This window comes from Rhinoraja longicauda, chromosome 5 (assembly GCF_053455715.1).
Source record: "Rhinoraja longicauda isolate Sanriku21f chromosome 5, sRhiLon1.1, whole genome shotgun sequence".
Lineage (NCBI taxonomy): Eukaryota > Metazoa > Chordata > Chondrichthyes > Rajiformes > Arhynchobatidae > Rhinoraja > Rhinoraja longicauda.
The window spans coordinates 59748769-59762385 of NC_135957.1; the positions used below are offsets into that span (position 1 = coordinate 59748769).

Below are 13617 nucleotides of genomic sequence, written 5' to 3' on the forward strand. Positions count from 1 at the left end.
GCAGGATACAACCAGGATACTCGTGGTGACGTTGCATTCATAGCAGTCAACATTTTTTATTACAATACAGCAAACCCTCTTTATAATGGACCATGGGGGGGGGGGGGGGGGGGGGAATTGTGTGCATTATTGGCAATTGTCCGCTATATCCGAGTAAGGTATTGTCATTGCATGTAGTAGAAACAAACGAACTGCAGATGATAGTTAATACGACAAGAGAACACAAAGTGCTGGAGTAACTCAGCGGGTCAAGCAGCCTCTCTGAAGAACATGGATAGGTGACGTCAGGACTCTTCTTCAGACTGATACAGTCTGCTGAGGTACCCCAACACTTCATGTCATTTTACTTTAAAATTACACGTTGATGCCACTGATCGACACCAGCGAACCCTTCTTCACCGGTTGATGCAGCTGTTATTGCGGGTCATGTAGCCCCTGTCAGGACGCGCGTAATGGATTTCCGGAATATAATTTTAGTTTGGAGAGATATACCGTTAAAACAGGGCCTTTGGTCCACTGAGTCCATTCAGACCACCGATCACCCATTCACTCAAGTTCTATTTTCTCCACGCTTTCTCATTCACGACCTGCCCACTAGCAATTGTTTACAGGGGCCAACAAACCTGCACATCTGTAGGATGCGTGAGGAAACTGGAGCTCCCAGAGGAAATCCGCATTGCCACAGGGAGAACCTGCCAACACCACACAAACAGCATCCGTGATCAGGATCGAACCCGGGTCACATGCTCTGCGAGGCAGCACCACCGTGTCGCCCCATTTATATTGTGTAAATAAATCAAGTAAATGGAAAATCATTTTGATAAACTCTTTTTGATTCATTCACAGTTAATGATGAAGAACGGGAACCACTTCCCGCCCTAGAACAACCTGGCTGGTATTCTCAAGGCAACTGGAGTCACCTTAATGAACTACTGAAGAAGATAACTGGAAAGGCAGAGCCAAAGGTATGCTGAGAATTTGTCTTAGATAAGTGGCCTAACAAGATAGAGTCTCTTTTTGCTGATGGGCATCCTTTATCATTTCCAAAACAGTCATCTTGGAGGACTGGAAAGAGCCCTGGCTCTCCTGATCTCCAGTCTGCCCCTACAATACAGTGAAATATAGGGGGTTTGCTGTCTGTCAAGAGAAGCACATGGGAAGAAACACTTTACTGCCAGTGGCACACAACCAGCGAGTTAATGCAGCAAGGAAGGCACTCATTGGAAAATCTAGCCTGCCATTTGTGAAATCTGCGTCTTTTCACATTCAAAAAACATTAATAACACTGAACAATAAAATGTAAAATAAGTAATGAATTATGAATGAAAATTAAAATACCGTGCAATGCTTGAGCCTAACTAAAACGTATTTATTTAAGTTTGCAATTTTTTGATTGCATAAAAAGGAAATTTATGCCCATTGCCATTTAAAACAAAGGGCCAAGTGTTCACCTAACCTAGTGCGTGCAATTCCCAGCCCAAGTGCAGGGAACTCTGTGGATGCTCATGGCTCTTTGTTGAGCTCCATGTGTGGAAGATCAGGACATCTGCCTTCATTTGGGAATCCTAAACACCTACCTGGTTCATTCAGTAAAAGCCATTCAAGCAAAAGATCCAGCCCATCAACTCTGTTTCTCTCTCTGGTTCTCACAGCCTGACCTGCTGAGTATTTGCAGAATTTTCTCTCGTCATTGTTGGTATCTTATAAAATATTTAGTGTTTCTCTCGCAGGGCTGATCATAACGATTAGCAAGGAGAAGTCTGTGAGATGATTTGATTATTTTTTTTACTGTCAAATGAGTGCATGATTAAGATGTACAAACCATCCAAAATGCCTATTTAAAGCAGAGATAGATAGATTCTCGGGTGTCCGGGGTTATGGGGAGAAGGCAGGAGGATGATGTTAGGAGGGAGAGGTAGATCAGCCATGATTGAATGGGGGAATAGACTTGATGGGCTGAATGACCTAATTCTGCTCCTATTACTGATGACCATATTTATTTTAGAAAGCTGAAGAGAAAAAGTGATACATATTGCTAAATTATTTAGGGATTTCAAGGCTAGTATAGATCAGTATAAGTAGTGTAGGATTAGCGTAAATCATGGTTGGTGTGCAGTCGGTGTGCTGAGTATGCTGTATGATTATGATGTCTCAAAATCTAATCTTAATCTGATGGAAGATAGGGATTTTCCAGTGGATTACTTGGGTTGAAGTGGTCAGAGCATTTATTAATTGAGTGATTGCCAAAATAATTGAAGGGACAGGAGAAATATTCATGAGTTAGTTTTCCTTGATGTGCTATCACCAAAATAAGGGAATATTATCAGCAACTGGAATGCATCCAAGTTTTATGAAATTATCTATGAAATTATTGTAACCAAAGCTATGCTAGATGCCCTTATTTGCTTTAAAATGAAATAGACTGTTTTACTGGACAGGTTTTTGGATCAACACCCACTCAGAGTATGTTTGACGTGTTCAGTGAAATTAGTATTTGAAAGTGTGTAATGGCTTTGTAAACTTCAGTTCATTGCAAGGAAAGTGTGTGTGTTGAAGCCAGAGGACTCTGTCAGCACCTGATGAATCACACAGTGCAATAATACTGCATAACAAGATAGCTGCCACATTGACACTGCAGCATATATGGAGAAATGATTGATATATATTTTTCTTCAGATATAGATGCCAATGCAAAATTCCCTGAGGTGGGGTTTCCCCTTTAAACTGCCGCAATCCTTGTGCTGATGTTGCTCTTTCAGTAATGTTGTGGAGGTAATTCTAAAACTGCATCTAACTTGAAGGGGAACCTGGAGTTGATGGTTGCCCCACTATATTGCTGTTTGGTTATTATTGATCTGGGCAGCCATGGGGAATTGAGGTCCTGCTGAAGGAAACTTGCCACAGTGAATCCTCCAGATTGTGCCATTTGAATTGCAATTCCAAGTCAGGTCAAAATGAATTTATTGGCATGTGAACAAGTGCGGTGAGGTACAGGTACAATTAAAAAATTGCCGCAGCATCACAGGCAAATAAACTCAGGTGACACGCAGAAACGTAAATCATACATGAATTATACATAGTCACAGCGAGACTCATAGAGTCACACAGCATGGAAACAGTCTCTATGGCACAACCTGCCCATGCCAACCAAGATACCGATCCAAGCTAGTCCCATTTGTGTGTATTTGGCCCCTATCACTGTAAACCTTTCCTTGCAATAATAAATGTCTGGCACATTGAACTGATGTTCAAAGACACATGCAGAATAGCCAGAAGTGTGCAAAAATTGCAAAAAAATGTATTGCTAGAGACAATCCCACAGATTGAATGGCCCATTTTTGTCCTCACGGAAGAGTCATGTATATACTACAGCAGGTAAACAGAATATTCACAAGCAACATGGGGGATAAACTGTGTAGGAAAGAACTGCAGATGCTCGTTTAAATCAAAGGTAGACACAAAATGCTGGAGTAACTAACTCAGCAGGCCAGGCAGCATCTATGGAGAGAAGGAATGGGTGACGTTTCGGGTTGAGACCCAAAACGTCACCCATTCCTTCTCTCCAGAGATGCTGCCTGTCCCGCTGAGTTACTCCAGCATTTTGCGTCTACCCTGGGGGATAAACTAACTGATTCTTATCCTTATCAATCAACTTGCAGTAGATCTTAGTCATAGATTCACTCAGCACAGCAGCAAGGTCGGGCACAAAGTGCTGGAGTAACTCAGTGGGTTCAGACAGCACTCTGGAGAACATGGATTGGTAAAGTTTTGGGTCAGGACCATTCTTAGACATTATAGGGGGAGAAAAGAAAACTCCAGTTTTGTTCTCCCCCTCCCCCTCCCACAATCAGTATGAAGAAGGATCCTGACCCTAAACATCACCAATCCACGTTCTCCAGAGATGTTGCCTGATCCGCTAAGTAACGTCACTTGAATTGATGCACTTTGTATCCTTTACTATAAACTAGCATCTGTCCATGTTTCTACAAAAACAAGGCCTTTGGCCCATTAAGTCCACATTGACCATCATGGCACATCTTTTTTGTGAATCTTATGGCATTGCTATAAACTGCCCACAGATTTCACTAAGGTCTGATGAAGGGTCTCGACCCGAAAAGCACCCATTCCTACTCTCCAGAGATGCTGCCTGTCCCGCAGTTACTCCAGCATTTTGTGTCTATCCCAGATTTCACTACTTGCCTCCACATTATGTACAAGTTACATTCATCATAGTTGCCTACTAACTTGCACATCTTTCGGATGTGGAAGGCAACTGGAGCACCCAGAACATGGAAGTTTGATATAAGATCTTATTGAAACATATAAGATTATTAAGGGATTAGGTACGCTAGAGGCAGGAAACATGTTCCCAATGTTGGGGGAGTCCAGAACCAAGAGCCACAGTTTAAGAATAATGGGTAGGCCATTTAGAACGGAGATGAGGAAAAACTTTTTCAGTCAGAAAGTTGTAAATCTGTGGAATTCTCTGCCTCAGAAGGCAGTGGAGGCCAACTCTGGATGTTTTCAAGAGAGAGCTAGATAGAGCTCTTAATGATAGCGGAGTCGGGGTATGGGGAGAAGGCAGGAATGGGGTACTGATTGAGAATGATCAGCCATGGTCACATTGAATGGCGGTGCTGTCTCGAAGGGCCGAATGGCCCCCTCCTGCACCTATTGTCTATTGTCAATAAGATTGGGTGCTGGGGCTATGAGTAAACATTTTTGTTAGCTGTGCCACTGTGCCATACTGTCTATCATTCTTATCGATCGGATTCAAGATCCATGTGATCTAATCCTGCTACTACCTGTTACACTCTGAAAATGATAAGTCATTTTACGAGAAATGCAGATCAGAAATTATACAAAAAATGTGAAAAAACAGAAAAAGCTTGTGCGAGAAACAAGACTCTACTGTAAAGACTCGGAATTGGATACCAGTTACACGTTAGTGCAAGAGGTAATCCATATTGTTTTGTTGCTGAGGTAGGATTAGGGTTGTGTAGGTCAGTTCATGAACATGATGAGCCTGATGACTGTAGGAAAGTAAATGTTCCTGAACCTGGTGGTGTGGGATTTCAGGCTTCTTACCTCCTGCCCGATGGTAACAAGGAGTAGAAGGCATGGTTTTAGTCATGGTATTCTTGATAGTAGATGCCATCTTCTTGAGGCAACATCTCGTGTAGATGCTTTCGATGTTGAAAGAATTGTGGCCATGGTGGACCAGGCTGAGTTCACCACTCTCTACTGCCTTGGAATTGCTGTACTAGGCCATAATACAATCAGTCCGGGTAGATTCTACAGTGCATCTATAGAAATGTGTTCAAGTAAACCGTGACATACCAAATTTCTTTAAACTTTCAAGAAAGTAGAGGCACTGGTGCACCTTTTTCATGATTACTGTATGTGTTGGACCAGGACTGGTCATCCCCAATGTAATTGCCCAGAAATTTAAACCTGCTTAATCTCCACCACCAATGTAAACTGGCACGTGTCTACTGACTACCCCTTTTTGACTTAACGATTAATTCCTTGGATTTGTGGGCACCGAGCGAAAGGTTGTTTTTGCAACACCTCTCAACCAGGTGTTCTATCCCTCTCCTGTGCGCTGACCCAACACCACCCATGTTTCATCCAAGAACAACAGTGTTGTCGGCGAATTTATTGATGGCATTGGAGCTGTGCTTAATCACATTGCCATGGAGTGTCTGCACCGAATGTAGTGGAGGATGTTAAGACCAATGGCAAAAATGCCAATCAGGCAAAAAAACTCTGTGCTAAGCTCGGTCGCTGCGTTCATCCAGGGAGTCATGAAAATTTGATTGCAACCTATCCACTTCAGTGGTTCGTAGATGGTGGAGAGTCTCTGAAGATTAAGAGATGTCCCCCAACTGTTTGAAACGATGTTCTCTGGTGTCATTTGCATAACTGGTCCAATGCTGTTTTGGTATTTAACAGACTAAAGTAGACTCAGTAATGTTGGTGCAGTGTTGGTGAAGGAGATTTCACCTATTATATTTAAAAGAGATGAGGCTAATTGGATAATAAATATCTATGTTATTTGTGAATGGGAGGAGACTACTTGAATAAGAATTAGTTGTGTTTTATTTACCCTTTTTTTTCTGAAAGAACGTCCTTGAGATTCATAACAGCAATACGTAGTATACAGACAAACTAACGTTTATTGTTGGAGCAGTCACACTTACAATTAATCTGGATGAAATCACCTTTTCTACTACTGATATTCAATCTTTATCTGTATCTCATTTCTGTCTTTAATATAATCCTATGAAGATTTCAGTCAATTTCTTAAAAATACTTTTATCTACCTCATTATATACAACTGGATGTTTTGCATGCTTCGTTCTGCAATCCACTTCATAATTTTGCAAAAAAATCTCTCCTTCCTTTTATTAATAGTCATTGTAAATGATTTACAGCATTTCCAAAAAATTAACAATGTGTGGTTTTAATATTTTAGTTCTACCCCGGCTGTCTCTCTGAATCAAACGTTACACTATTAAGTAACAACTTTCTGTCAATGTACTCACAATAGAACATATTAAATGATGCATAAGGGGGCAACACCTTGTTAATAAGGTAATGAATGGTTGATCTGATTCTAACCTCAACTCCACGAACCATTCAACCAGCCCTTACCTCACCCTGCCCCCGAACACTGATAGCCTATCACCCTCATGCTTCTCAAGAATTATTCTACTATTTTTAAGATATTCAAGGACTGCTTCCACTCTCCTTTTGATGAAGGGAGTTGCAATACATTTCAGTCATCTGAGAACAAAGCATTCACATAGTTTAAGTAAATTAGTTGGAATTACAATTGACAAGAGACTAGGCCAAGACCATGGGTATGTGTTTGGGTTAGTTTGGAACTCAACCTTCATCTACCCCAAACAAAGCCAATGTCCTTAAGAGGGGTAAGCACAAGAAAATCAATTTCTGCATCTGGAATATCATTGGTGCAAATAAAGAACAACATGAATATCGGAGGTATTTATTCACAAAATGCTGGAGTAACTCAGCAGGTCAGGCAGCATCTCAGGAGAGAAGGAATGGGTGACGTTTCGGGTCGAGATCCTTCTTCAGTCTGAAGAAGGGTCTCGACCCGAAACGTCACCCATTCCTTCTCTCCTGAGATGCTGCCTGGCCTGCTGAGTTACTCCAACATTTTGTGAATAAATACCTTCGATTTGTATCAGCATCTGCAGTTATTTTCTTACACAACATGAATATCGGGATGACTTTAGCATTCATCACACGTGAGCAGGAATACTATCCTGGGCTTCAATTAAAATAATGTTGCAAAATTATCTTTTCACCCCTCTTGTAAAAGAGGTCAATTAAACATTTTTTTCCCGTCAATTCAGTGAGTAGTCCTCTTGTGCCACTTTGAGAATATTCCCATCCCATCTTCCACCACGTGCCCAGAATGTTCCGCATGGTAGGCTGTTCTGGAAGGTTAGATCGCATGGGATTCAAGGAGAGATAGCTGAATGGATAGCAAATTGGCTCCATGGAAGGAAGCAGAGAGTGATGGTGGAAGGTTGCTTTTCGGACTGGAGGCCTGTGACTACTGGTGTGCCTCAGGGTTTGGTGCTGGGCCCTTTACCGTTTGTCATCTAGATCAATGATTTGGATGAGAACATACAGCACAAGTTTAGCAAGTTTGCTGATGATAGAAAAGTGAGTGGTTTTGCAGATAGTGAAGATGGTTGTGAAAGATTGCAGCAGGATCTGGATTGGTGCAGGATCTGGCTAGGTGGGCAGAGGAATGGTTGAGGGAATTTAATACAGAGTTGTGAGGTGTTGCATTTTGGGATGTCGAACAAGGGCAGGACCTACACAGTAAATGGTAGGCCTCTGGGTAGTGTTGTAGAGCAGAGCGATCTAGGGGTACAGGTGCGTGGTTCCTTGAAGGACGAGTCGCAGGTGAATAAGGTGGTCAAAAAGACTTTTGGCACTTTGGCATTCATCAGTCAGTCAGAGAGGAATGGTTGAGGGAATTTAATACAGAGTTGTGAGGTGTTGCATTTTGGGATGTCGAACAAGGGCAGGACCTACACAGTAAATGGTAGGCCTCTGGGTAGTGTTGTAGAGCAGAGCGATCTAGGGGTACAGGTGCGTGGTTCCTTGAAGGACGAGTCGCAGGTGAATAAGGTGGTCAAAAAGACTTTTGGCACTTTGGCATTCATCAGTCAGAGTATTGAGTATAGAAGTTGGGAGGTCATGTTGCAGTTGTATAAGACGTTGGTGAGACCGCATTTAGAATATTGTGTTCAGTTCTGGGCACTGTTATAAGAAAGATATTGTCAAGCTTGAAAGGGTTCAGAAAAGATTTACGAGGATGTTGCCAGGACTAGAGGGTGTGAGCTATAGGGAGAGGTTGAGTAGGCTGAGTCTCTATTCTATGGAGCGCAGGAGGATGAGGAGTGATCTTACATACAAAATCATGAGAGGAATAGATCGGGTAGATGCACAGTCTCTTGCCCAGAGTAGGGGAATCGAGGAACAGAGGACATAGGTTCAAGGTGAAGGGGAAAAGATTTAATAAGAATCCGACGGGTAACCTTTTCACACAAAGGGTGGTGGGTGTATGGAACAAGCTGCCAGAGGAGGTAGTTGAGGCAGGGACTATCCCATCGTTTAAGAAACAGTTAGACAGGTACATGGATAGGACAGGTTTGGAGGGATATGGACCAAGCGAAGGCAAGTAGGACTAGTGTAGCTGGGACTTTGTTGGCGGGTGTGGGCAAGTTGAGCCGAAGGGCCTGTTTCCATACTGTGTCACTCTATGACTCTATGACTCTAATGCACCCACAGTGGCAGCAGTCTCTGCCAATACCATACATATGAACTGACCTCACTTGACCCTAAGTATTCTGATGAGAGGTATTGGTAGCTACTCCATCATACTTAAGTTCGCTTAACCGGACGAGCTAATATATGCCATGTGTCTTTAATTGACATGGCCATCACTTATCCTTCTTCACTCACACTATTCTTAATAAGACCTCTAGTTATCTGACCACTTCACCTATTCATTTTAAACACGATAACACCTAGCACAATAACACTTTTCATTAACCCGTGTGATTCAACTTTTTCAAATTTAATTCAAATAATTTCACCTGGAGATATCCATCGCAAATTTAACTTTATGGGACTAAAACATTTCCAGACTCTTGCAATTTGTGCAAGTTCTGTATATCGCTGTATTCCACTGTCCACAGTTCCTGACATCCAAATGAAGGATACTACTGAGCTATTGTATCGTTACACCTCATGTGTCTTTTCAGCCTCTGGCTTCATGATAGTCAGCTGCGCTCACAAGCATGACATACGTAAATCCATCAAAAGCACTGATGCAGCACAATCAGACACAGGCACCACTTTTCTACAACCAACCATTCCGCGACATCCCACTTGGTCACCATCTGAATAGGCGTCTTTTAGGTCGAGAAAACATTTAAACATTTCATCCCAACTATTGGAAGCTTTGCCGGAATCAAATTAAGTAGACACTGGAGAATGGCATAATAAACGTACTATTGAAAAATAGGAGGGGTGATAGGCACAACTCTCAAGCTATGCGTAGAAGATGATGACTTCTTAATGAGATCAGGGTGTAACTGCAGCCACATAATCTCCTATTAATTGAATTTCCAGATGTCAGGAATGGAAAGGATATAGCTAGTCGGAAATCCTCAGCCACTGTAGTTGGAACGTGCTGCCGCACATTTTCACAAGAGTCAGCAAGTTACTCTGGCCCTCTATCTGGTGACGTGTAGCCTTTATCCATTTGGTTGTTATTTCCTGGAGAAACCCCTTTCACTAGCGAGTTCTGTTCTCCCATCTTTATTGTGCTCAGGTTCGATGCTCAGGGAATGTAGAGAAGTAGCTGGTTCATGTTTAAAAAGCACAAATCAGAAAATAAAAGTAGTTCAGTAAAAATCATTAAAGATTGGTTTCTGCCCATCAGTGCTGAATAATACAGACCACGATCTTTTAGATTTATATTACTGAACATAAACTTAATTTAAATGACATTACTTATATCTTCACAAAATGCTGGAGTAACTCAGCAGGTCAGGCAGCATCTCAGGAGAGAAGGAATGGGCGCCGTTTCGGGCCGAGCCCCTTCTTCAGACTATATCTTATATCTTAAACTTAATTTAAATGACATTTCTTATATTTGTATATCACAATGTTAACTAAAACTTGCAGCATCATATTTGAGATGTTAAACATTTTTGGGTAGGAAAATAACTGCAGATGCTGGTACGAATCGATGGTATCACAAAATGCTGGAGTAACTCAGCGGGTCAGGCAGCATCTCTGGAGAGAAGGAATGGGTGACGTTTCGGGTCGAGACCCTTCTTCAGACTGGTATCGCGGGGGCGGGACAAAGAAAGGATATAGGTGAGGACAGGAAGACAGTGGGAGAACTGGGAAGAGGGAGGGGAAGAGAGGGACAGAGGAGCTATCTAAAGTTTGGGAGTCAGTGTACAGAAAGGGGCAGACTGGTTGAAGACGTTTCTTTTGCAAATGTAAAACCCAATGTCTCAAATGCTTCAGTTGCATGGGGCGTGACTTCCAAACATGCATGTAAGTAAGCACTACCTGTAAACTGCAACTCGACAGCGAAAGTTGAGTAAGCTAGATTCTAGTGTGGAAATGGTGTAAAGTGAAGTTTCTCATTTGTCCTGGAGATGTTTTGGAGGTGAAGCTATGTGGTGAAGAAATTATATAGAGTGATGACACAGCCTTGCTTGACACCAAACTGAACTGGGAATATATCTGTTGAAGAGTCATTGATTAACATTACAGCTTGCATGTCATGTAGTGAACTAAAGATGGAAGAGGTGAGTTAAATTGACAAGCATGCTACACAGTCCCTCTCAATTTACCTGGTCAAACGCATTTACAAGGTGAAACGAAGCCCCGTATAGTGATTGATGCTGATCCCTTTTGTTTCACTTGGAGTTAGTGCACAGAGTGGATCATATCAATGGTGACACTCGATGAACAGAATCCACATTGCAATTTGGGGAGCAGCATTTCATCTCACTGGGAGGAGGTGGTTGAGAGGGACCCTGGCATTAGATTCCCCTGGGGCAACTAGACGGGAGATCCATGATAATTACTTCAATCAGTACGTCTCCTTCCTTGAAAGCAGTCAGGAATGTAGTTTCTCTGGGATGCCGTACTTATCCTTCTCTTCCCTAGTGTGGGATGAGGCGCTGTGGACTTATGGCAGAATTTCCTCGCAAACTTTTGGATTTAACCAAGGATATTGTTAACCAAGGCCCTTGTTTCTCAGTTGGCATACAGCCTTTTTAACTCCTTACTGATCTGGTGATGGCCAAGCTCGATTGAATAGTTTCCTGTGGAATGGAGTCAAGGACATAATCAAAATTGAGGAAACACAACTCGAATGGACCAAATCAAAGCATGCTTTTCTGCAGAAAGACTGAGACTCAGCTAGTCGAGATGTTTCTGGTTGTGTAATCGTAAACTCTGGTATTGGTATCATGTCCGTCACCGTATCCATCTTTTCCCCAATAACTCTGGAAGGGTGTCCATGTTCTCTGCTGTGCCCCTCCATTGCCAACTTTTCTTTCATTGGTCTCGGCCCCACCTCGAGAATTCCCTCCTTAAACCTGTTCAATTCAGTGACTCCTTCTGTAAGATTACCCTTCAAGCATTTGATTTTGGCCATACACGTACACTTAAGAGCAGAAACAATTAGCTAATGACCAGGAATTGGAATCTCAATAAATATCACCTCATTAAATCTAGGAGAGCTGAAGCTGATTCTGGTATTTCCCCAAAGACATGTTGAGATCAATCAGTACAGACGGTTACATCTGGAAACTTGTGGCCTGTGTAGTTTCAGCTAGTTTAGTGAATAAACTCTCTAAATCATTGTGGAAGCTTCCAATGTTGTATAACAGGAAGAAAGTCTGTTTCTCATTTTTTAAAATAACCGGTCACAACAAAACTTTCTTTTGTTCATAGAAAGTATTAAGCACACACTAGTAGGAAAATAATCAGTTTTAAATTAAAGACTCTTTTTTTAACTGATTACAACTTTTCCAAAATCTCCAAGAAGCAGCATTCTGGAAAACGTCCAAATAAATAGGAGCCCAAGCATTCAAGATCATCAGAAGTTATAATCTGTCTTCTTTCTCTATTTTTGACCTTCTGGTAGATAAATCTATCTGTCTGACAACTGCTTGTGTATTTTTTCTTTACTTGCACGGGTCCTGAAACCTACTGTGCAACTTTCACTCACTGATATCTGTGGATGGTTTATGTAAACGAGGAGTGAAGATCTGGCAGAGGCAGAATGTTGAGGTCCTTTTATGCAGAGGGTATAAATTATAGCGTGGCACAGTGGCACAGCAGTAGAGTTGCTGACTTACACCACCAAAGATTCAGGTCCGATTCTGACTACAGGTAGTGTCTGTACAGAGTTCTCCCTCTAACCACAAGGCATTTTCGCCGAGTGCTCCGGTTTCCTCCCACATTCTAAAGACCTGCAGGTTTGTAGGTTAATTGGCTTGTGTAAATTGTTTCTGGTGTGTAGTGTGGAGCCTGTGTAAAGGTGATCGTTGATCCGTGCGGACTCGGTGGGCCGAAGGGTCTGATTCCCTGCTGTATCTCAAAAAAAAAGTCTACTCTTGAAAACAAATTTAGCAGGACAAAGGGGCAAATCATCTTGTTACTGATCCCAGCTCCCTGTATCACAGGGAACCATTTTAAATTTCCTACAGTGGTTGATGAAAGGAAAGGACACGGAAACAATAGTTCAAAATTTTTGAAACTGAATCTCAGCCTGTCGATGCTTCTCTGGAGAAGCAGATTAAAATGATTAAAATTCATCAAAATTATTAATGAGGACACTAAGCTCAAATGTTAATAGATTTCCAGCCGTAATTATTCTGGGTCAGATTTCATAGGGCTTTGCGAACCTGGCATTTGAAGGAGATGAGAAACCCCAAGGAAACTGTCTTTGAATTTCTAGGGTCAAAGAAAGATCAGAGGATGAAGAGGGATAAAGAACCATGGTTTCTAATATTAAATGGGAAGGCTTTTATTGCTGTGAAGAGGTGAGAATCTGATGGAGAGATTGATGTGGAATTATGGCACAGAAGAAACAAATGTATTTCACTTTCCTATATATATTCAAACTAATCTGCTTCCCCATTGACATTCTGATCTCCATTCCAAACCACCACCATGAACATGACCCATAAGCTCATCCATACTATAGTCTTCTCCATTGCCATTGCTCCCAGACCCATTTTTGAGTCTTTGTGCCTGTAACTACAATTTTCATTGTAGTTGTACCTTCACTGTATAAATGATGCGGTACAGCTGGAGTCAACTTGATTGGGCTTCATTTGTTCTCAGACCCCACCCATGATCTTACTATTGACGCATATTACTCACCAACCCACATTCAACCTACACTCTGACATCCATCATTATCCACATATTCTCCCTCCTCTCCTAAATGCACCATGGGCTTCCGACGACAAAATGAAATAAAATTGGAAAATACTGCAACCACTCAGCACATAAAGCAGCATTGGT

At 41.9% G+C, this 13617-nt stretch overlaps 1 protein-coding gene across 1 annotated transcript in view; it reads left to right on the forward strand.

Annotated features, from left to right (window-relative positions):
• The window catches only part of nt5dc1 (5'-nucleotidase domain containing 1), a 434656-nt gene that overhangs the window by 385882 nt on the left and 35157 nt on the right, over positions 1 to 13617 (forward strand). Inside the window, exon 9 of the mRNA XM_078399640.1 lies at positions 847 to 965. Coding sequence (XP_078255766.1) covers positions 847 to 965 — 119 coding nt within the window. The remainder of the gene's footprint in view (positions 1 to 846; positions 966 to 13617) is intronic.